The sequence below is a fragment of the Carcharodon carcharias genome, chromosome 3, assembly GCF_017639515.1.
Source record: "Carcharodon carcharias isolate sCarCar2 chromosome 3, sCarCar2.pri, whole genome shotgun sequence".
Lineage (NCBI taxonomy): Eukaryota > Metazoa > Chordata > Chondrichthyes > Lamniformes > Lamnidae > Carcharodon > Carcharodon carcharias.
In genome coordinates this window covers 50,096,664-50,121,402 of record NC_054469.1, presented here as the reverse complement: position 1 = coordinate 50,121,402, position 24,739 = coordinate 50,096,664, and the positions used below count along the sequence as shown (strand labels likewise).

General features: G+C 41.1%; 1 protein-coding gene across 10 annotated transcripts in view; it reads left to right on the top strand.

The window, feature by feature from the left end:
- The window catches only part of svila (supervillin a), a 317,393-nt gene that overhangs the window by 208,211 nt on the left and 84,443 nt on the right, over positions 1 to 24,739 (top strand). For 8 of the 10 annotated variants that reach the window (XM_041183456.1, XM_041183461.1, XM_041183460.1 and 5 more), the window contains 3 exons: positions 13,055 to 13,289; positions 13,486 to 13,512; positions 19,679 to 19,811. In XM_041183456.1, the coding sequence (XP_041039390.1) occupies positions 13,055 to 13,289; positions 13,486 to 13,512; positions 19,679 to 19,811 (395 nt within the window). The remainder of the gene's footprint in view (positions 1 to 13,054; positions 13,290 to 13,485; positions 13,513 to 19,678; positions 19,812 to 24,739) is intronic. The other 2 variants (XM_041183457.1, XM_041183466.1) reach the window with 1 other exon arrangement.

The window sequence follows — 24,739 nt, the reverse complement described above, 5'->3', positions numbered from 1 at the left end:
GAACTTAGATCTGATCTGTTGGTTGTGGGATCACTTAGCCCTGTCTATCGCATGCTGCTTCTGCTGTTTGGCATGCAAATAATCCTTTGTTGTAGCTTCACCAGGCTGATGCCTCATCTTTAGGTATGCCTGCTGCTGCTCCTGGCTGGGTCAACCCTGGTTCAATGGAGAGCACAGGAGGGCTCCACAAATATCCTCAGTATCCGCAACTGGCATAACTGCAAGATGCAGGGACTTCCCAGACCATCTCCACCTCCACTACCATCAACAACTTGTAATTATATAATATATCATATCTTTAACATAGTAAAACATCCCAAGGCACTTCACAGGAGCATTATCGAACCAACCTGACACTGAAACTTGAGGTACTTTTAAGGAACATCTTAAAGGAGAAAAGGGAGTCAGAGATTTAGGGAGGAAATTCCAAAGCTTAAGTCATGGAGCAATGATGAAATGATTTAAAATAAGGGATGAACAAAAGACCAGAATCTGTGAGGACCAGAATCTGTGAGGCACAGATATCGAGGGTTATAGTGCTGGAGGAGATTACCAAGGTAGGGAGATGCATCAAAGAATTTTGAAAACAAAATGTGAATTTTAAAATTAAGGTATTTGTAAGTTTCAGGGGCTTTGGGTTATAAAATATCTACATTACAAATTCTTACTTTCTAACAATGGGGTCCCCAGTTGTGCCTGGCCTAACGAGGTACAGAAAGCTAGTATTTATGAATCAAGCAGAATTTAAGTAACATGTTACATATACTCCACAAAAGCAGTGAAGACAACATGGAAAGCTCTTATCCCTCAACGTCCTAGGATTCCTTGTGTGCTGCCAGCACAAGTGATTCCTTCCTTCCTCTGTCCCTGAAGTGACAACACATTGAACTCTGTCTCAAAGAATCATATCAGAGAAGCCACATAAATCTATGGATTATTAACTGAACCATGTGCAAATTGGCATAGGGTACATAAAATTAGAGATCAGAATATGTGGCTCAAAGACTGGTGCGAGAGAAGTAGGTTCTGGTTTGCACTGACACCAGTACTGGGGAAAATGTGAGCTATACCACAGGGGCGGTCTATACCTGAACCATGCTGGAACCAGCATTCTAGCAAGTCGCATAACTAGGGAAGTAGAGAGGATTTTAAACTAAATAGTGGGGGTTAGGGATCAAATTAGGCAAGATGTGGTAAATCAAAGAGTAGAGAAAAGGCAAGAGAGAGAGTTATTCATGTGGGAAGTGATAAACAGACCATGACTGAAAGAGACAGAGAGTACAGGGAATACAAATCTAAGAATAAATCAGCAGATAAGGCTAGAGGTTACAAAAATAATAAAAGGACAAAACTAAAGACTCTGTATCTGAATGAACATATCATTCAAAATAAAACAGATGAACTGAGATGCAAATAGAAATAAATATGATTCGATAGCCACTATAGAGATATGGCTGAGGGATGGCATAGATTGGGACCCGACTGTTGAAGGGTATGTGACATTTGGGAAGGACAGGAACATAAGAACTAGGAGCAGGAGTAGGCAATTCAGCCCTTCAAGTCTGCCCCGCCATTCTATATGATCATGGCTGATCTAATTTTGGCCTCAACTCCAATTTCCCGCCCTCTCCCCATAAACTTTTAACCCTTTACTAATTAAAAATCTGTCTATCTCAAATTTATTCAGCGTCCTGGCATCCACTGCACTCTGAGGTAGTGAATTCCACAGATTCACGACCCTTTGAGAAAAGTAATTCCTCCGTATCTCTGATTTAAATCTACCACCCCTTAGCCTAAAACTATGGCCTCTCGTTCTAGAATGCCCCAGAAGGGGAAACAGCTGCTCCACGTCTACTTTGTCTATCCCCTTTAGCATCTTATATACCTCAATTCGATCTCCTCTCATCCTTCTAAATTCTAGTGAGTATAGGCCTAAACTGCTCAATCTCTCCTCATAAGACAAGCCCTGCATCTCTGGAATCAATCTAGTGAACCTCCTCTGAACCGCCTCCTGTGCAACTACATCCTTCCTCAAGTAAGGGGACCAAAACTGTGCACAGTACACGAGGTTCAGTCTCACCAATGCCTTGTACAGTTGTAACAACACTTCCCTATTTTTATACTCTATTCCTTTAGCAATAAATGCCAAAATTCCATTTGCCTTCCTTATTATCTGCAGTACCTGCATACTAGCTTTCAACGATTCATGCACGAGGACACCCAGATCCCTCTGCACTGAAGCATTCTGAAGTTTCTCTCCATTTAAATAATAAGTCGCCTTTTTATTCTTCTGACCAAAACGGATAACCTCATACTTATCCACGTTAAACTCCATCTGCCAAATTTTGGCCCATTCACCTAACCTGTCCATATCCATTTATAAATTTCTTACTTCTTCATTGAAACTTACTTTCCCACCTATTTTGGTGTCATCTGCAAATTTAGCTATGGTACCTTCTATCCCTGAATCCAAGTCATTAATATGCCAGGAAATATGCTAAGATAGGAAGAACTGGAGGGCTAGCTCTGTTAATTAATAATCGTATTAGCACATGAGAGAGGGATGACCTAAGTTCAGGAAACTAGAATGTAGAAATGGTTTGGATAAAGATGAGAAATGATAAAGGCAATAAATCACTTGTGAGAGTAGTGCACAGGCCCCTAAACAGTAACCATTTAGTAGGACGGGGTATAAAGGAAGAAATAATGTGAGCTTGTCAGAAAGGGCTGATGATAATCATGGGGATTTTCACCCACATACAGACTTGGAAAATCAGATGGGCAAAGATAGCCTAGATGAGAACTTCACAGAATGTTTTTGGGGTAGTTTCTAAAACCACCAACCAGAGAGCAGGGCTATGCTAGACCTGCAACAAGATGGGATTAATTAATTACCTCACAGGGAAAGCGTCCCTAGGTAGTAGTGATCATAATTTGATCGAATTTTACATTCAGTTTGAGAGAGAAAAGATGGGTCCAAGAGTGTTATTTTAAACTTAAATAAGGGCAATTATGAGGGCATGAAAGCAGAGCTAGCTAAAGTCAACTGGCAAATTGGGTTAAGGGATGGATCAAAAGAGATGCAGTGGCGGACATTCAAGGGGATGTTTCAGAACTTGAATAGATACATTCCAATGAGAAAGAAAAATTCCAAGTGGGGAGGACCCACCATGCGTGGTTAACTAAAAAAAATGAAAGATAGTATCAAACTTGAAGAAAAAGGTTATAATTGCGCAGAGGGGGCTGCAGGTCAGAAGATTGAACAGAGTATAAAAAAACAGTAAGGAATAACCAAAACAAATTAGAGTACGAGAGAAAGCTAACTAGAAATATAAAGACAGACAGTAAGAGCTTCTTTAGATATTTAAAAAAAGAAAAGAGTTAATGAAGTGAGCGTTTGTCCTATAGAAAATGAGTCTGGGGAATTAAAAATTGAAAATAACGAGATGGCAGATGAATTGAACCAGTATTTTTCATTGGTCTTCACTATAGAGGATACAAGTAATGTCCCAGAGAGAGCTGTAAATCAGGAAATGGAAGGAAAGGAGTAACTCCGAAAAATTACAATCACAAGGGAAGCAGTACTTAGCAAATTGTTGGAGTTCCAGGCTGCCAAATCCTCAAGTCCTGATGGACTTCATCCTAGGGCCTTAAAAGAAGTGGCTAGTGAAATAATTGATGCCTTGGTTTTAATTTTCCAAAATTCCCTGGATTCAGGGAAGGTGCCATCAGATTGGAAAATAACAAATGTAACTCCTTGATTCAAAAAGTGAGGGAGACAGAAAGCAGGAAACCATACGCCAGTTCGCTTAACGTCTGTCATAGGAAAAATGTTAGAAGCTATTGTTAAAGATGTTATAGCAGGGCACTTGGAAAAATTTAGGGTAATCAGGTAAAGTCAGCGTGGTTTTGTGAAAGGGAAGTCATGTGCAACTAATTTATCGGAGTTCTTTGAAGAAATAACTTATGCTGTGGATTAAGTAGATGTACTGTAGATTTCCAAAAGGCATTTGATAAAGTGCCACATCAAACGTTATTGTGAAACTAAAAGCTCATGGCATAGGGGTAAAAATTGACATGGAAAGAAGATTGGCTAGGTAACAGAAAAAAGAAAGTATGCATAAATGAGTCACTTTCTGGCTGGCAAGATGTAATGAGTGGTGTGCCACAGGGATCAGTGCTAGGGCTCAAGTTTTTAGAATTTATATAAATGACTTAGATGAAGAGACCAAGATCTAGGTGTCCTAGTGCATGAAATGCAAAAGGCTAGTATGTGTGTACAGCAAGGAATTAGGAAAGCCAATAGAATGTAATTGTTTATTGCGAAGGGGATAGAATACAAAGTTATGGAGGTAATGCTTCAGTTATACTGGGCATTGGTGAGACCGCATCTGGAGCGCTATGTACAGTATTGGTCTCCTTATTTAAGGAAGGATATAAATGTGTTGGAAGCAGTTCAGTGAAGATTTACTAAACTAATACCTGGATTGGCGGGTTATCTTATGAGGAAAGGTTAGACAGGCTAAGCTTGGATCCACTGGAGTTTAGAAGAGTGAGGGGTAACTTGATTGAAACATAAAATACCCTGAGGGGTCTTGACAGAGTGGATGCAGAGAGAATGTTTCTTCTTGTGGGAGAATCTAGTACTAGCAGCCACTGTTTAAAAATAAGAGTTGCCCATTTAGGACAGAGAGGAGGTGAATATTTTTCTGAGGTTTGTAGGTCTTTAAAACTCTTCCTCTTGAATATTTTTAAGGCAGAGGTAGATAGATTCTTGGTAAGCATTAGGGTGATCAGCTATCAGGAGTAGGCGGGAATGTGAAGTTGAGGTTTGCAATCAGATCCACTGTGATCTTATTGAATGGTGGAGTAGGCTCGAAAGGCCAAGTGGCCTTCTGCTCCTAATTTGTATGTTCTTACTTAATGGGAAACCTGTGCCAATGAAGTATTTGGTTTTCCAACTTTTATCCCTACATCTCATTTCTTATTTGGAAATAATCCAAATTAACCCCTCTCATTGGCTTAGGGTAGGGGGCATCTGGTGTCACCCCACCTCCGTAACTGGAATCACGTATAATAAAGGCAAATGTCCATCTCTTATTCCCTGGACCTCCGAGGGTACATTCCATTGTGAACAAATGACACATCCTTGTAGATACAGATCAGTTGTACAAGCAATGTTACATCCTCTTATCAGTAGCACAACCTATCATAAACAATTCACATCAACATATACTTTAACCACGTCCCACAGATACTAAAACCATTTTTTATATTCATTCATGGGATGTGGGCATCACTGGCTAGGCCAGCATTTATTGCCCACGAGAAGAGCTGCCTTCTTGAACCACTGCAGTCCAGGCGGTGTAGGTATACCCACAGTGCTGTTAGAGGGGGATTTCCAGGATTTTGAACAAAAATGTTAAGAACAAATGTTGATACCATTTCCTACCATAATGTCAGGAAAGGAAGGTTTTACTCTAATACAGATGTTCTGTTCTGCCCTGCAGAATGGTTAATCAATTAAACCTAATAATATATAGTTTTGTTTAAAGATAAGGTGTCGTGCTAAGTTCAAGCTGCTGAGCTCAACCCTTTTGTTTATTTCTTCAAAGCTTAAAAAGAAGCCCTCAATTGCATAGTATAATTAAAACAAATACAATTCCTGGAAACCCAACTTTATGGTACCTTTAAAGTAATTAACTCATCAATACCAGTTCCTTGCAAACAGCTGCTTTAACTGTTAATTGTCCCGCTAGCAGAAATTCAAACTGAACTGTTTAAAAAGGTGGTTAAGACAAAATTCATAAATGTTATTTCAAATTAACATAAAACCCTAAAAATTAGTAGTATTGATCAAGACCTAATAGAGGGATTTGAAAACAAACATATAAATTTTAAAATAGAGGTGCTGCTTGATCAGAACCCAATGTAGGTCAGTGTGGAGAGGGTTGGTGGGTGAGTAGGACTTGGCGCAAGCTGGAACTTGGCAGCTGAGTTTGGATGGTCTTAAGCCTTTGAAGGGTAGAATGTGGAAGACCGGCCTGGAGTATGATGAGATAGTCAGGCTTGAGGTGACAAAGGCATTGATGACGATTTCAGCAACAGATGAGCTGAGGTGGAGCAGAGTCAGTTGTGTTACAAGATTGGAAGAACATAAGAAATAGGAATTGGAGTAGACTGTTCGGCCCCTCGAGCCTGCTCTGCCATTCAATAAGATCAAGGCTGATCATCTTGTTTTTATTTCCACATTCCCATCTAACCCCGATAACCTTAGATTCTTGCTGGGCAAGAAAATCAATCTACCTCCACCTTAAAAATATTCAATGACCCCGCCTCCACCACCTTCTGAGGCAGAGAATTCCAAAGTTGCACAACCCTTTGAGAGAAAAAAATTTCTCCTCATCTCTGTCCTAAAAGGGCGATCCCTAATTTTAAAACAGTGCCCCCCACTTCTGGACTCACCCACAAGAGGAAACATTCTTTCGACGTCCACCTTGTCAAGGCCGTTCAGGATCTTGTATACTTCAATCAAATCACCCTTCACTCTTCTAAACTCCAGTGGAAACAAGCTCAGTCTGTCCAACCTTGCCTCATAAGACAGCCCACTCATTCCAGGTAAATTTCCTTTGAACTGCCTCCAATGCGTTTACATCCTTCCTTAAATAAGGAGACCAGAATTGCACATTGTTCGAGGTGCGGTCTCACCAATAGGTGAAGTAGATGGTTACGGTGATGTTGCAGCTATGTGTTTTTCAGACATGACATCAGGTTTGTGAACAGTGTAGTTCATCGTCAAACAGTTGCCAGAAAGAGGGATGGAGTCGGTAGCAAGGGAATGGAGTTTGAAGTGGTGACCAAAAACAATGACTTCAGTATTTACGATCTCAGGAGTGCTACCCGTGCCACATGCTAGTGAGGCTAGAAATAGGAGGATAATGCAGCTAAATACGTGGTTAAGGAGATGGTGCAGGAGGGAGGGCTTCATGTTTCTTGACAATTGGGCTCTGTTCCAGGGAAGGTGGGACCTGTTCCAACGGGAAGGTTTGCACCTGAACTAGAGGGGGACTAACATCCTTGCGGGTAGGTTTGCTAGTGCTGTTCCAGGGCGTTTAAACTAGATTTGCAGCGGGAGGGGAACCAGAGTATTAGAGCAGATAGTGAGGTGGAGGAGGATAAAGGTCAAGCGAGGAATGCATGTACAGACAGAAATCAAGGGTCCGTACTTGATAGAAATGTTCTCAGGTGCATCTATTTCAATGCAAGGAATATTGTCGGAAAGGCAGATGGACTTAGGGCGTGGATTGGCACATGGGATTATGACATTATTGCTATTAGTGAGAATTGGTTGCAGGTGGGGCAGGACTGGCAGCTCAATGTTCTGGGGTTCGGTTGTTTCAGACATGATAGAGGGGGAGGGATGAAAGGGGGAGGAGTGGCATGACTAGTCAGGGAAAATATCACAGCTGTGCGTAAGCAGGACAGCCCGGAGGGCTCGTCTACAGAGGCCATATGGGTGGAGCTGGGGAATGGGAAAGGTGTGACCACACTAATAGGGTTGTATTATAGACTGCCCAATAGTCAGAGAGAATTGGAGGAGCAAATCTGTAGAGAGATAGCAGACCGATGTAAGAAACAGAAAGTTGTGATAGTAGGAGATTTTAACTTTCCGCATTTTGACTGGGATTCCCATACTGTAAAAGGGCTGGAAGGCTTGGAGTTTGTCAAATGTGTTCAGGAAAGTTTTCTAAATCAATATATAGAGGTACCAACAAGAGAGGATGCAATACTTGATCTCCTATTAGGGAACCAGACAGGTCAGGTGACAGAAGTATGTGTAGGTGAACATTTTGGGTCCAGTGACCACAGTTTTAAGTTTTAAGCTAATTATGGATAAGGATAGGTCTGGTCCTCAAGTTGAGATTCTAAATTGGAGAAAGGCCAATTTTGTGGAAATGAGAAAGGATCTAGGAAGAGTGGATTGGCATATGTTGTTTTCTGGCAAGGATGTGTTCAGTAAGTGGAAGGCATTCAAAGGCGAAATTTTGAGAGTGCAGAGTTTGCATGTTCCTGTCAGGATTAAAGGCAAAGTTAACAGGCATCGGCAACCTTGGTTTTCAAGGGATATCGGCGATCTGATTAAGAAGAAGAGAGGTATAGTAGGTATAGGCAACAAGAAGCAAATGAGGTACTTGTAGAGTATAGAAAATGTAAGAAAATACTAAAAAAGGAAAGCAAGAAGACAAAAAGGAGACATGAGGTTGCTTTGGCAGATAATATGAAGGTAAACCCGAAGGGTTTCTACAAGTATATTAAGAGTAAAAGAATAGTAACGGACACAATTGGTCCCCTTGAAGATCAGAGTGGTCGTCTATGTATGGAGCCTCACGAGATGGGGGAGATCTTAAACAGTTTTTTTGCATCAGTATTTACTCAGGAAACTGGCATAGTTTATAAGGAAGGAAGGGAAACAAGCAGTAGTTTCATGGAACATATAGAGATTAAAGAGGAGGAGGTGCTTACTGCCTTACAGCGAATAAAGGTAGATAAATCCCCTGGGCCTGACATGATATTCCCTCGGACCTTGAGGGAGACTAGTGTAGAAATTGCAGGGGCCCTGGCAGAAATATTTAAAATGTCCTTAGCCACGGGTGAGGTGCCGGAGGATTGGAGGGTAGCTTATGTTGTTCCGTTGTTTAAAAAAGGCTCCAAAAGTAAACCAGGTAATTACAGGCCAATGAGCCTGATGTCAGTAGTAGGTAAGTTATTGGAAGATGTTCTGAGAGATTGGATATATAATTATTTGGACAGCCAAGGGCTGATTAAGGATAGTCAGCATGGTTTTGTGCATGGTAGGTCGTGTTTAACGAACCTTGTAGAGTTTTTCGAGGAGGTTACCAAGAAAGTAGATGAAGGAAAGGCTGTGGATGTTGTCTACATGGACTTTAGTAAGGCCTTTAACAAGGTCCCACATGGGAGGTTAGTTCAGAAGGTTCAGACACTTGGTATCCCTGGAGAGGTTGTAAACTGGATTCGAAATTGGCTGTGTGAGAGAAGACAGAGAGTGGTAGTGGATGATTGCTTCTCAGACTGGAGGTCTGTGACTAAAGGTGTGCCTCAGGGATCTGTGCTGGGACCATGGTTGTTTGTTGTCTATATCAATGATTTGGATGATAATGTGGTGAATTGGATCAGCAAGTTTGCTGATGACACTAAGATTGGAGGCATTGTGGACAGCGAGGAAGGCTTTCAAAGCTTGCAGAGAGATCTGGACCAACTGGAAAAATGGGCCAGAAATTGGCAGATGGAATTTACTGCGGAAAAGTGTGAGGTGTTACATTTTGGAAGGTCAAACCAAGGTAGGACATACACAGCAAATGGTAGGGCACTGAGGAGTGCGGAGGAACAAAGGGATCTGGGAGTTCAGATACATAGATCCCTTAAAGTGGCATCACAGGTAGACAAGGTTGTAAAGAAAGCTTTTGGCATATTGGCCTTCATAAATCAAAGTATTGAGTATAGGAGTTGGGATGTTATGGTGAGGTTGTATAAGACATTGGTGAGGCCAACTTTGGAGTATTGTGTGCAGTTCTGGTCGCCTAACTACAGGAAGGATATCAGTAAGATTGAGAGAGTGCAGAGAAGATTTACTAGGATGTTGCCGGGTCTTAAGGAGTTGAGTTACAGGGAAAGATTAAACAGGTTAGGGCTTTATTCCTTGGAGCGTAGAAGAATGAGGGGAGATATGATAGAAGTTTACAAAATTATGAGGGGTATAGACAGAGTAAATGCGAGTAGGCTCTTTCCACTTAGATTAGGAGAAATAAACACGAGAGGGCATGGCTTTAGGATGAAAGGGGAAAGGTTTAGGGGGAACATTAGGGGGAACTTCTTCACTCAGAGAGTGGTGAGAGCGTGGAACGAGCTACCATCTGACATGGTAAATGCGGGCTCACTCTTAAGTTTTAAGAATAAATTAGATAGGTACCTGGATGGGAGAGGTCTGGAGGGTTATGGACTAGGTGCAGGTCAATGGGACTAACGGAATAATATTTTGGCACAGACTAGAAGGGCCGAATGGCCTGTTTTCTGTGCTGTAGTGTTCTATGGTTCTGTGGTTCTATTTCTTGGTTTTAGTTGACAGAAATTTCTGCTCATCCAGTACAGGATCTCGGACATCTGCATGGTAATTCAGAGACAATGGAGGGATTGAGAAACATGGTGGTGAAGTAGAGCTGGGTATTATCAGTGGACATGTGAAAGCTGATGCTGTGCTTTTGGATGATGCTGCTGAAGGGCAGCATGCAGATGAGAAATAGGAGGGTTCATAGGTCCTTGAGGGCACAAAGCTAAGCGCATGGGAAAGAAGCCTTGTAGGTGATTCTCTGGCTACAACTAGATAGATAAAAGTTGAATCAGATGACAGCAATCACAACTGGACAGTGGTGAACAGGCTTTTGAAGAAGGTAGTGTAGTCAACTGTGTGGAGGGCTGCAGACAAGAAGTACAATGAGAAATGGTTTACCATTGTCACAGTCTTAGAGGATGACCAAGAAGGTTTCCTGAGACCACTGACTTGCATTTCTGGCAATGCAGATTCAATAACTGGAATTTTACCAGTGCTTTGATGATGGGCTGGGAGGCAGGAAGGCTGGCAAAGTGGCAAAGGAAGGTATCAGGACAGTATCCAATGTCATCTTGTCATCATTCCATTTTGCCAGCGACATGATAGCTGGCAGGTTGGTAGCCCACCAGAAGCCCAATTGATCTACTTAAGTGGCCAATTAAGAGCCACTCCCTGCCTCTACTGGTATTTTTCTTGGGCCGGGGCCCTGCCAGCACATGGAGAGGCAGCCCAGTGAACTTGGCAGCCTCCGAGCGGGCTGTGATGGGGCTCTCCTTTAAGGGCACTCAGGCCACCGAGGAGCCTTCTGGCAGCAATGGCTGCCCCCGCAGCAATGGCGCCACTTGAGCAAAACGAACCACAAACTCATTTCCCTGATTCCCAGGGCCTTCCTGCCAGGCCCTAGCATCCCCAAACCCCACTTACCTTTCTTTTAAGGCCACTGGCCATTGAGGTGCCCCCCCTTGCATCTGCAGCCTCAGCAATGGCCGCCATTAGCCAGCTAAAGCATGGTGACTTACCACTTTCAGCCCCTGTGGTGGGACTTCCACAATATTGCCACAGCTCCCCTCTCACTAGCATTGTGCAATCAAAGTTTACCACAGCTTCATGCAAAATACACAATGTAATTTTTAAAAATGTACAATAAATGGTTTGTGCAAAAAGTCGGAAAAGTTCACGTTGGTGCATTAGCAGTGCTGTCCTGAGAGTCACTAAGGTATCTTGTAGATTTGAGAGATTAGGTAGAATGGGCCTGTACACTCGAGTTTAGAAGATGGGGGATCTCTCCAAAACATTTAAGATTCTAAGAGCACTTGAAAAGTCGATGCTGAGAGGCTTGGTCTTCTGGCTGGAGAGCCTAGGGTCAGGAGAGGATAAGGGGTCAGACACTTACAACTGAGGTGAGAAGAAAGTTCTCAAAGGATTGTGAATCTTTAGAATTCTCTATCTCAGAGGGCTGTGCTTGTTCAGTCATTGAATATATTCAAGGCTGAGATCAGTAAATTCTTGGCATCTAAGGGTGTCAAGGGATACGCAGATTGAGCAGGATAATAGAGTTGAGGTCAAAGACCAACCGTGATCTTACTGAATGGAGAGCGGGCGTAAAATGCCAAATGGTTTACTCCTGCTTCTGTTTCTTATGCACGTATGTAGATACAAAAAGGCAATTTACTCTACAGCTGACTACAATACTAATATGTGAGTGCTTTAATGAGTACTGGGTGGTGGTGGTTCCATTCCCTCCCCTCAAACACAAGAATTTACTGCCAAATCAGTTGATTCTAGTATGATTCTATGGAAATATCTTCACTGCCTCGTTAAATTCATAGATCAAACATAACATGTCAATGTGCCGTGAGCAGTGAATTTACTACAAACAGACAATTGAAACCAAAGTTGTCCGTGTACAACTGATAGCTCGCTGAACCGTATGTTCAAGAGGGAGACCCAGTGATCGCACAGAAGCTGCAACCGATATATTATGTCTCTTCCTATTAAATAGACAAACTCCACACGCATATTGTTTGGACAAAGCCTAGTTTGTGCTGGAGCTGGCAAAGAACATTTTTCTATAAATCAGTAACATAAACATTTGCACATTACACATGTGACATTTTGTAGCAACTGTCTTGGTATTGCAATTAAAGTGAGAAGCAATGAGAAGCTTGGGCCTGAATTTTTAGCTGGGAGGGCGGGCACATTCGGCAGGCCCAGGGTCTGCCGGAAAATGGGCCGCCAACCGCTTTTGGCCCCCAACTGTGAAAAGCTCAGCGAACTGCCTCAGGGTGCTGCAGACCCAGAAATGTTCTAATAAAGTTTTAATAAGTGGAAGAAAAATGTCCAAGCATCACAATCAGGCATCTGAAAATATAGATGATAAGAAAACTGCCCACAGATTTTTATTTTATTTCATAACGGAAACCTCATCCCACCCTTGGGTGAGGTTTCATGTAGAATGTAAAGGCCGCTTGGCCGATTCGCCCGTCTGCTAACTGTAAGGCTGGACTGGTGACGAAAACTAACAGACAATTGTGCTGTTAATGGGTTTAATTGCCCTCTTAATTGTCAGCTGGCATGCTTCTGACTTTTGCGCGTGCCTGCCGAGTGGAATATCATGCAAGTGCGCGATGACATCTGGATGCTCGCCCGATGTCATCTCGTGAGATTTCACGCCCGACCTGGTTGGGCACGCACCTGGTTGATCAATGTAAAATTCAGCCCTTTGTGAAAATGAAGTCTGTTTTACTGATTTTTATAATTATTTTGGAATATTTGTTTATTGTTGCATATTTGAGTTAAGCATTCCAGAAGCAAGACAAAGTTTAAAAGCAAGTCGATAATCTGTAATCCCATAATATGGCAAATATATGAAACATGTTTGTATATTATTTATGATCGTACTAATGCTACCCTGTTCTTGTTAAGTAGAGTGTATGGAACATACTTCTGAAATGAAAGCAGGATCGGCAGCACCATTAACTGCATCACAGCTTTCTGCTGTAACATCCTCCAGACATACTTCATATCGGCAGCCAGCCACACAAATAGAAAGTAAGGTGCCTTATGATCAGTTGGAGCTAATTTCTACCAAAACTGGCAGAACTGAAATAAGTGAAGAGATCCCAGAGTTCTCTACTGGAAAAGCAATGTCTATTAAAGAAAGGTAATGATGCATTCATATTTCAATGTTTTAAAAGGGTAAAGTAGTGTAGATGTGTAGTCCGGCCAGAGTGCTTGGATTCAAAAATGCTGCTAATCTCTAAATGCAAACATAAATATGAAAATATTATATATGCTGATAAATATTTTAAATGTAGTATCCTAGTGCATGCATACTCATATTTTGTCCTTTGTCCTAGTTTCTTGATGGCGTTGCTGCCTATGAGGTAATGTACCAGTGAGTTATTAGATAACTTTGCAGTTGAGGCTCATTTTGAAAAGTAATTGTGTTCAAATACTTTACATTGAGCAAGTTATGCTTGAACTTGATGTTCTTTATTTTAATGGAAAGGTTAATTGCACAGTTCATTTTACTTCTGTCACAATCTTCTGAAATTTTAATATTGAGGAATCATAGCAAACCATTTTTCTTTATTGCACCAATAATAATCCATTGTGCTTCACAAGAATATTAAATATTTCCCAAAATTCAGCATCTATCCTTTAATGCTCTCTCTAACTGGAAATAACTATAGGTTAAAGACTGTAATAAAAATAAGAAAACAATTTTTATTAAAAACCTTTGCCACGATCTTGACAGTAGGAGTGTTTCATGCATCTATATGCTGCATGTAATATAAGTTTTCAAACACTGAACATATTCTTTATTTTAGAGGTGGAGACTGTCAGAACGTACTCTTGACATAGCTTCTGAGCCACTGCTTCAAGTCTGTATTTTCTCTGTACTGGCAAGCCCACTGTGTTTTGTTAGCATTCACTATTTTAATTTTTGGGCCTTCTTCACTTCCCCCATTTTCTCACTAGTTTGTTTCTGTGGGCCTCTATCTCATCCTTTTATCCTTAATATTTATACAGTATTTTGTCCATTTTGTGTGCTTCCATCTCACTGGTCTCCTGTATAAAAAAAATTGAGTAGGTCATTAAACCAATAAACCCCTACTTGGTGATTGGCATATCTGTTAGTTTTCTCCACTCCCCATTTTTCTTGCAACCCTGGAAGAAAGTACCTGCTTATCTTTCAGCCTTCAGTTTTGATGAAAAGTATATGCACAAAATGTTTAAAGCTACTGCTCATCCACTGTGCATTCCCAATATTTTCTGTTTTTCATTTCAGATTTCCAGCATTTGCCATTTTTTTAGATTACTTTTATTTCCAGTGTGGTTAATATCCAGGATAGAAATTTGGAGTGCATCTGTTTTGCAGATGTTGGTGCTGAATTTTTTTGATTTGAAAGCTGCAAAGGGTTCAGCACTGAAAAAAGGTTGAATTACTTTCGTAAATATTTATTTTAGATGTGACCTTTCTGAGATTGCTTTTGAGTTAATGCGAGCAGGCACCATTTTCTAATACAAGTCATTTGTGAAATCCTGGCAGCCTTCCAACTGTACAGTGTTCATGATTGCTTGCTGAATCTGTTCACTATATTTGGTAATTGATTTCTCGTATCCATAATAGGGTCTTAAATTTCTCTGTCCGTAAGCATTCTTCATCACTCAGTTACTTCGCAAATAGTTTCTGCACTTATCAGAATCTTAAATTAATTTTGATTGGAGCTATATATTGATTAGTTTTAAATTGAAAACGCATGTCTTATAAAACATTAATATTTGGATCAATTGAATCACACTGTAATATACATATGTTAAAGTGCAGTAGTTACTGAACATCAATCTAACCCATATCAGAACAGGTAGGATTGCTGAAAAATCCCACTTCCCATCTTTCAATAATTTTAATCGCTCCCTAAGATACTTTAATTGCCTGCAATTATTATTCCCTAACATGTTTGTGGTTCTAAAAAGAAGCTGGTCTGTCAAGGTTGAATTGTATTAAAAGTACAATTCTGTCTTTTGATGATCAGTGAATGTAAACAGGTTATTGAGCTTGGAAGATGAACATAATGGAACATTTGAGTGTCAAAATTCCTGTAAACTGACAGGTCTGAACAGAATCATCTTTGCCACAGAATAATCAATTTGAGATCTATATTCCAAAAGCAATTATATTTTGTGTGTGTGTGCCTGTGTGTTTGTGTTTGTATGTACACAAAAAGTGGAATAATTATGCTTAACTTTAAGATCTACTTCCTCAGAGGTTCAATTAATTTATTCAGTGAATAGTTGAGCCATAGAGACCAGGAGGATTATAATTAGCAATATAATTACCTCTTCAACAACACACTGGAAATGCAATGCTAGTAAATCTCATAGGCCCTGAAAGGGAACAGTTTAAACTTTCGAATCTCATTTCTACATGTAGTAAATTCTTTTTAGAGGCTTAAAAAATTTCAAATTTTTAATTATTTTTCATAATTTTCTTTTCTGTCCCCTTATTTATCTTTCTGTACGTGATTTGACTCTAACTTATCCACTGTAATTTGCCCATCTTCTCTGTCGTTCCTCTGTTTCTTTCTCAATCAATGAGGAGACAGGCTGCTGTTCATGAAGGTCCCAGATGCCCTATTGCCTTCAGCATCCTTTATCAGCTCAGGTCTCCAGAAAGTTAAGGTGCAAGTTATATTTGAGCTGAATGGCGCAGAAAAAAGTCTTAACAGCATGTAAAATCATGGAATGATTACAGCACAGAAGTAGACCACTCAACCCATTGTGTCTGTGTATGCACTGTGCAAGAGCAACTCAGCTAGTCTCACTGAACTGCCCTTTCCCTTGTAGCCCTTCAATTATTTTCTCTTCAGATGCTTATCCAATCCCCTTTTGAAAGCCCGAATTATATCTGCCTCTATAACACTCCCCATTTGCTACCTAAGCCACGTCGTCATTGGTTCTTTACTGACTACATTAAATCCATGTCTTCTGGTTCTCAACTCTTACGCCAGTTTCTCTCTTATCTATTCTGTCTAGATCCCTCATGATTTTGAGCACTTCTATAAAATCTCCTCTTGACCTTTTCATGTCTAAGGACAATAGCCCAGCTTCTCCAATCTTTCCATGTTACTGAAGTCCCCCATCCCTGGATGCATTCATGTAAATCTTTTCTGCACCCTCTATGATGCCTTTGCATCCTTCCTAAAGTGTGATACCGAGAATTGGACATGCAGCGAGATATCTGCTCCAACAATATTTGGACCATTATTATTTAAATTGCTTTCTCAAATATTTTTCTGTTTGCTCATGTCATGGTGCAAGCTTTGAAACCTTGGCTCCTCTTTGGTGGAAAAAATATAATTGTGAAAGTTTGACAGGCCTCGAATTTCAAGTAAATAGAGCCTCTGCTGCTTTTGCAGCTGTGAATATTTTATGGATCAGGATTGTTTTTTTCCGTACAAGGATTGGCCTTACAGCCTTGTTATTTTTCTTTGTGGGGACTTCATGCTGCCTTGGTAATCAAGAGGCATGACTCGTTTTCTTCTGGTTTTAAGTTCAGTTTTTAAAAAACTTTCCCCACCAAATTACTCAACAATCAAGCAAGCTGGCACACTTTTGGCACACCATAATGCTTCGCATGGGTATTTTTTGTAAAAGACCTGAAAGTAGCACATTAATATCCAGCAGCAAGAGGTTACTTATGGCTGGTATCCAGGTCACCAAACCCTAAATTTAACTTGTTTTTGAAAAACAATGAATACCTGACCCATTGTTTTGGATTTCAACCAATTCCATACAAAAACTATTGAAGTAACAAGAGGCTCGTATTTCGTGTTTGTTCACAAACTCTAGTGATGTTATATCCTAATTAAATGGTTATGATATAAAAACTGACATAGTGACGCTACGTAGATGTGCGTCAATTCACTTGAGCAGTCTTTGATAATGATGAAGAACACAACATGGGCTGCACAGATAGCGGCACTACGCAAACAAATTTCTCTTCAGTATTGCTGAGAAAAGAGACCAACCAATCAGCACTCTCTTCACCTACAGTATAAATTGTTATTTTCCCCCTCATATTTGTATTCTTGCGATTGTCCTGATGAGTGCAAGACATGTCTCTTTTTTCAGCAAAACTCAAGTTCTGTATCACCAAATGAAAATTTCTCTTCCTGAATATGTTAGTAAGTCTGATGATCAATGTTCCCTCTAAGCTGCATGAATGCAATTGGGAATGTGCTGTGCATGGAACAAATATGCCGTGCGCAACCAGTCTTTGCATGTACGGCTGCATGCCATTCTTATGGGGACCACATGATGCAACATGACAACTGCGCACAGCAAGCAGGAGTTAGAAGTTGATGACTCTAGTCCACCTGCCTCATTTGTTGAGGTTACTATTATGGTGCCTTTAAAACATGATTCAAGCCAAAGCATCAGAAAAATTGTATTCATAAACTTCAAGTATCAATCTCCTGCTAATTTTTGTTTAGATACTATATACAAATTAGGATCAGGAGTAGGTCACTCGGCCCCTCAAGGCTGCTCCGCCATTCAGTAAGATAATGTTGATCAGATTTTAACCTCATATTCCTGCCTACCCCGATAGCCTTTCACCCCCTTGTTTATCAAGAATCAATCTACTTCTGCCTTAAAGATATTTAAGGACTCTGCCTCAATTATCCTTTGAGGAAGAGAATTCCAAAGTCCCTCAACCCTCTGAGAAAAATAAAAAATCCTCAACTCTGTCCTTAATGGGCGAGCCCTTATTTTAAAACATTCTTTTCAAAGAATGTTTTGGTTTGTTGCAAATTTTGGGTTTTGTGCTAGATATTCTCTGGATATCAGTATCACTTGTTGGTCTAGTGAGCAAGTCCTGCAATTGCTGAAGCTATGATCCAGACTGTATCTTCTACTGCCCACTGTATATTTAAGTAATGGTATCAAGCAAGAATCATAACAAAGCATTCTTGCTCCAAATGCCAACTGGTGTGACATCGTCCATGTCACCAGGTGCATTCTCTCCTTATGAAAGCTGAACTGATCAGCATTCTTATTAAAGCAGGATGAATATGCACAAATAAACTGGTTGATTTTACATAAAATAGCTGAGTGAATAGAATACTCTTTTCATTGTGAAATTGGTTTTCTATGCATCTCATTTTATGAAAAATGACAGATGTACTCTTGTTGACTTCCTAGTCGTCAGCACACTTTCAAGCTAAACCACACTGAAACTCCTCACTCCTGGCTTCCTGTTACCAGCTGGTGGAGCTCACTCACCCTTCTGTCTCTTGAGAGTTCTGTGGCCCTTGTTTTCATTCTGTCATTGATGACTTAAGCGTCTGCACTTCCAGTTACTGAGACCTTCAGCTGGATCAAGCCCTAGAACCCTGGGCAAAGAATAAATACCTCATTTGGTAGCTATCCATTCTAGGTTAGCTATTAATATTGAAGGAAAACAATCCTGACTGACAGCCAAGGAAGTTGTAAGTGCCTGACCATTTCTGCTGACTAAAGGGAGGCGGTGGCATAGTGATATTGTCACTGGGCTAATAATCTGGAGACCCAGGCTCTTGGGACCAGGGTTCGAATCCCACCATGGCAGATGGTGAAATTTGAATTTAATAAAAAAAGATCTGGAATTGAAAATTGAGATAAGTCTTATGATGACCATGAAACCATCGTTGATTGTCATTGGAAAACCCATCTGGTTCACTAATGTCCTATAGGGAAGGAAATCTGCCATACTTACCTGGTCTGGCCTGCATGTGACTCCAGACCCACAGCAATGAGGTTGACTCTTAAATGCCCTCTGCAAGGGCAATTAGGGATGGGCAATAAATGCTGGCCTAGCCAGTGACATCCCCATCCCATGAATAAATTTTTAAAAATGTACTGGGGTCTTCCCATTGTTTAAAAACCACCCAAACATGCATAAAATAAATAGGTGTATCTTAGCAGTGATTTGCAATCTGGGTTACTAATAAACACTTCAAATTACCATTGGGGTGAATTTCCTTGGGATTTCTCCCACTGCAACACCATTACTTTGTGCCCATTAATTGGCTACTTAAGGGTGGGCTGCCCTAGGCTTCAAATTGTCATAAAACTGCAGCAAGTATAGGGTAGGCTGCAGAAACGTCATTCACAGAATTTTAATTACCCGCCTGCAGAGGCCGTAACAATCTACCTTTTGTCTTGACCCAAACCCCCTCCCTCTCCGACCTTTAGAGCTAAAGGACAATTTAAGTGTCATAGCCATAATTTATAAACTTCAGGATACAAGTTTTTATGCATTAAGCTAGAGATCTTAACTACTTCCCATGTTTGTCATATCATCCAGATACAAGGGTTATGTAATATCTGGCCTATTCTTCTATGGAAACATTATGATTTACAAGTTGTGAAATTTCTGAGCTGTTGGGTCTCCTGCGCTCCTGAAATTCAGTATGTCATTTTCCAAGCTGTGTAATCTATTTCCTCTAGTGGTGACCGCTTCTTAAACTTGCTGGTGTGACTTATGCCAGGACCTTTTTCCAGGATGGCTTTGCTGAAGAGAAGTGGAGAAGAGGACTGGAGGAACAGAATTAACAAGAAGCAGGATAATGCCAAAATGACCAGGGCCAGTCGCTGTACCCAATCTCAAGAAATGGAACAATCTTACGTCAAAAAGGTAACTCTTCTTGCAAGATGACACATTGTGTAAATAGTTTCCAACAGAGTAAACAGCAATATCATCACCCCTTTTGGTTTGAAACTTTGGAAGTTGAGGGTGGAATGTGATTTATAGACGTGTCTGCACAGCACATTGCTTGGTCTTCACAGCTGTAGACAATCGAATGGCAAGGGACACAGTAAAAAGGATAAAGCACATAAATATTAAAAATAAGACTTGTATTTAACAATCTTAAGATGTCCCAAAGCGCTTTGCAGCCAGTGAAATACTTTTTATGTGTAAACACCATTATAATGTATGAAACATGGCAACCAAAAGGTACTTTCCCACCCCATCCCCAATAGCAAAGAAGTAATAATCAGATAAAATGCATTTTTTATGATATTTATTGATAAATATTGACCAGGACAAGGAATAATTGATGCTCTTATTCAAAATAGTGCCATGGGACCTTTATATTCATGGGGCCTTTTCTCATACAGGGGGATGGTAGCTTCACGGCAATGTTCCTGGGCTGGTAATCCAGAAGCCTGTTCTAATGCTGCAGAGAAATAGGTCAAAACCTACACCAGCAACTGAGGAAATTTAAACTCAATTAATAAATCTGAAATAAAATGCCAGTCTCATTAATAGCATTGAAAATACTCGATTGTCGGGGAGGAGATCTGCCATCCTTACCCAGTTTGGCCTACATGTGACCCCAGACCCACACCAATGTGGTTGACTCTTAACTGTCCATTAAATGGCCTAATAAGCCTATCAAACTGCTACAGAAAAGCTGAATAAGAATAAAACTAAACAGGTCATCCATTGTTATCGAAACATATAAGATCCTGAGAGGACTTGACAGGATGGACACTGAATGGATGTTTTCCCCTTATGAAAGAGGCTAGAACTAGGAGACACAGTTTATAAATAAAGGGCCTGTCAGAGGGTCTTTAGCCCATGGGATTCTCTTCCCCAGAAAGCAGTGGAGGGAGGGTCATTGAATATTTTTAAGACTGAATTAGATAGATTCTTGACTAGTGAGGAAATCAAAGGGTGTAGAGGTTAGACAGGAAAGAAGAGACCCAACTCAGCAGTGATGATCTTATTAAATGGCGGAGCAGGCTCGAGGGACCAAATCCATATGTTTGTATGTTGACCGAGGCATCAGGAACTACAAAGACGCACCCTGCCCAGTCGACCCTGCAAAGTCCTCCTCACTAATGTCTGGGGACTTTCCAAAGTTGGAGAACTATCCCACAGACTGGTCAAGCAATAGCCTGATATAGTTTTCCTCACCAAATCATACCTTACAGTCAATGTCCCAGACTCCTCAGTCACCATCCCTTGGCATGCCCTGCCCCATTGGCAGGACAAACCATGAGAGGTGGAGCACAGCTGTATACAGATGAGAGGGAGTGCCCCGGGGGGGTACTCATCATTGACTCTGGACTTCCAGGGTAATCTAAGGTAGACTGGGCACTTTTCAGGGCTGAATGCGATGGCCTTACATCCGTTCATGAGTTTGTGTGATATAAAATTGAGAGATTATCTGATCAGGGTAGACATTATCCTGCAGGATACCTTTGTTGCACCCTATTTCAGCAACCTGCAAGGCAATGCCTTGACCAATCAGGGTCAAGCTGCCTGGTTTAATTTTCAAACTGCTTGGCAGTTAACTGTCAGTCACCATCAGTGGTGCATTCTCCATGGCAACACCACTTGCCAAACAATCAGCACTGACTTCACATACAGTATAAATTGATGTTTTTCCCCCTTATATTGATATTCTTGCGAGTGTCCTGATGGCACAAGACAAAAAGCTTACCCATGTTTCTTTTTTCAGCAATACTCATGTTCTGCACCACCAAACGACTATAAGTATATCCTTCCTTAAAAATGGAGATCAAAATTGCACACAGTATTCTAGATGTGGGCTCACCAAAGCCAAATACAATTGTAGCAAGGCTTCTTTATTCTCATACTCCAATCCCCTTGCAATGAAGTGCCATGTGCTTTCCTAATTGCTTGCTGTACCTGCATGTTAACTTTTTTGTACAAGTACATCCAGGTCTCTCTGAACATCAACATTTATAAGTTTCATGCCGTTAAAAAATATTCTGTGTATCTATTCTTATAACCAAAGTGAATGACCACACACTTCCCCAAATTATACTCCATTTGCCACTTTGTTGCCCACTCACTTAACCTGTTTGTTTTTCTTTGCAGTCTCTGTGTCCTCCTCAGTTTGCATTCCCACTAGCTTTGTATTCTCAGCAAATATAGATCCAGTATTCTCTGTCTCTTCATCTAAGTCATTAACAGAGACTGTGAATAACCAGGCCCCAGCACTGATCCTTGCAGCAACCAGTTAGTCACATTGTTAACTTGAGAGTGCCCATTTATCCCTACTCTGCTTCCTGTCTGTTAACCAATCCTCAGCCTATGCTAATATATCACACCCAACTCCAAGAGCCTTTGCCTATTTGGAACATAGGAACAGGAGTAGGCCATTCGGCCCATCAAGCCCCCATTCAATTTGATCATGGCTGATCATCCACCTCTTGCACTATCTCCATATCCCTTTATATCATTGGTATCCAGAAATCTTATAAATTTCTGTCTTGATCAGACTCGATGATTGAGCTCTGGGGTAGGGAATTCCAAAGACTCACCACCCTTTGAGTGAAGAAATTCCTCCTCATCTCAGTCTTAAATGGCCTACCCCTTATTTTGAGATGGTGTCTCCTGGGTCTATTTGTGTGTCACCTTATCAAATGCCATTTGGAAATCCAAATATACTACATCTACTGGTTCCCCTTTATCAGTCCTACTAGTTACATTCTCAAAATAAACTAATAAATTTGTCAAATATAATTTCCCTATTGTAAGACCATAGAATGAGAATCTCACAGTGCAGAAGAGGCCCATCGAGTCTACACCGACACGTGAGAAACACCTGACCTACCTACCTACCTAATCCCATTTACCAGCACTTAGCCCATAGCCTTGAATGTTATGACATGCCAAGTGCTCAGGTACTTTTTAAAGGATATTGACTTGTTCTGATCATACTATGATTTTTTTTTTAATCCTCAAAAAAAACTAGAATTTCCCTTTTGTGCAACCATATTGACCTGTTCTAATCATACCATGCATTTTGAAGTGCATTATTTGGACTTCCTTAATAATAGAACCCAACACTTAAACTGACATCAGTCATTGGGAATCTAACTGGTCTGTAATTTCCTGTTTCCTCTCTGCCTCCTTTCTTGAAAAGTGGTGTTACATTTGCTAACTTCCAACTGCTGGGGCTGTTCCAACGTCTAGGGAATTTTGGAAAATCATAGCCAGCGTATCTACTATCTCTGCAGTTATCGCTTTAAAACCCTAGGATTTAGGCCTTCGGGTCCAAGGGATTTGTCAAATTTTTGTCCCTTGAATTTCTCCAGTACGTTTTCTCTGCTGATATTAATTACCTTAATCTCCTTGCTCTTATTATCCTCCTCAATACTGTGCTGGAATGTCAGCCTGGACTTTTGTGCTCAAGTATCTAGAATGGGACCTGACCCCACAGCTTTCTGACTCTGAGTTGAGAGTACTGTCAACTGAGCCATGGCTGACATTGAAATGGCAATTTTATTCCAGGAGTTGGAGTTCGGTAATAGATGTTCAACTGTAAAGTGCGTAAGCCATTTATTGAACAGACCTGTATAGGGTGAGAAATTGGGCTTGTTAACACCTCATTTTTGGGCACTGTGATAGCCTTTAAAGTTCCAAATGGCATCCATATCATGCATGCACACCTGTGGGGTGAATTGTGCCAGACCCCATATTGGTGCAAGCATTCGTGCGTGCATGGTGAATGTTCATCAGAAGTATGCAGAATGTGCAATACTAATTTGATGCCAGTGATGCCATTTTGGAACTCAACACTCCAGACAATGCCCTCTCTTAACCTTGCAGAGCCAAACACACGTTCAGCATCAGGAAGCACCTCGCACCAGCGCTCTTTAAAGGGATCAACAAATTACAGGTTAGTTGCTGGTTGATTTCTTCTGGTTGGTGCTTTGATTCTACAAATTTTTGGTGCTTTCTGTAGTTATTTGAAGTTGCAAAAGTCTACAGGGAGTGTGTGGCAAGTGCTGAAAGACTTTTTGCTGACTTCAAGGCTTCTGTACAAATCAGATATGCATTGTTCCCAGACATGCACACACTAGTAGGCATTTTCCTTGGAATGAAGCATGTCTGGGAGAATGAGTAGAGGCCAAGCAGAGCAGGACAAGCAGCTGGAAGAGGGAGAAGGGCTCTCAGTAGGACGTCATGTCCATCCAGGGTATTCAGTGAAGTTTTCCTACCTGAATGTCTATGGAAAAATGTGTGTGATGTCTTCACTTCAGTCAGGACATGCTCACTGAAATCTGCTGCATCCCCTAGTGCAACTTGAGACCGAGGCAAGGACCACATTGGCAATGGTTGTGAAGTTGATCCTGGCAATGACCTCTTTTATGCTCTGGCTTCTGCATCTCATATGCATCTCATAGTTTTTTAAATTCATTTTACAGGATGTGGGTGTCGCTGGCTAGGCCAGCATTTATTGTCCACCCCTACTTGCCCTTGAGAAGGTGGCGATGAGCTGCCTTCTTGAACTGCTGTAGTTCCTGTGGTGTAGGTACACCCATAGTGCTGTTAGGGAGGGAGTTCCAGGATTTGACCCAGCGATGGTGAAGGAACGGTGATATATTTCCAAGTCAGGTAGTGGCTTGGAGGGGAACTTTTGGGTGATGGTGTTACGATGTGCTTGCTGCCCTTGTGCTTCTAGATGGTGGTGATGGGTTTGGAAGGTGCTGTCTGAGGAGCCTTGATGAGTTTCTGCAGTGCACCTTGTAGATGGTACACACTGCTGCCACTGTTGGTGGTAGAAGGATGGGGTGCCAATC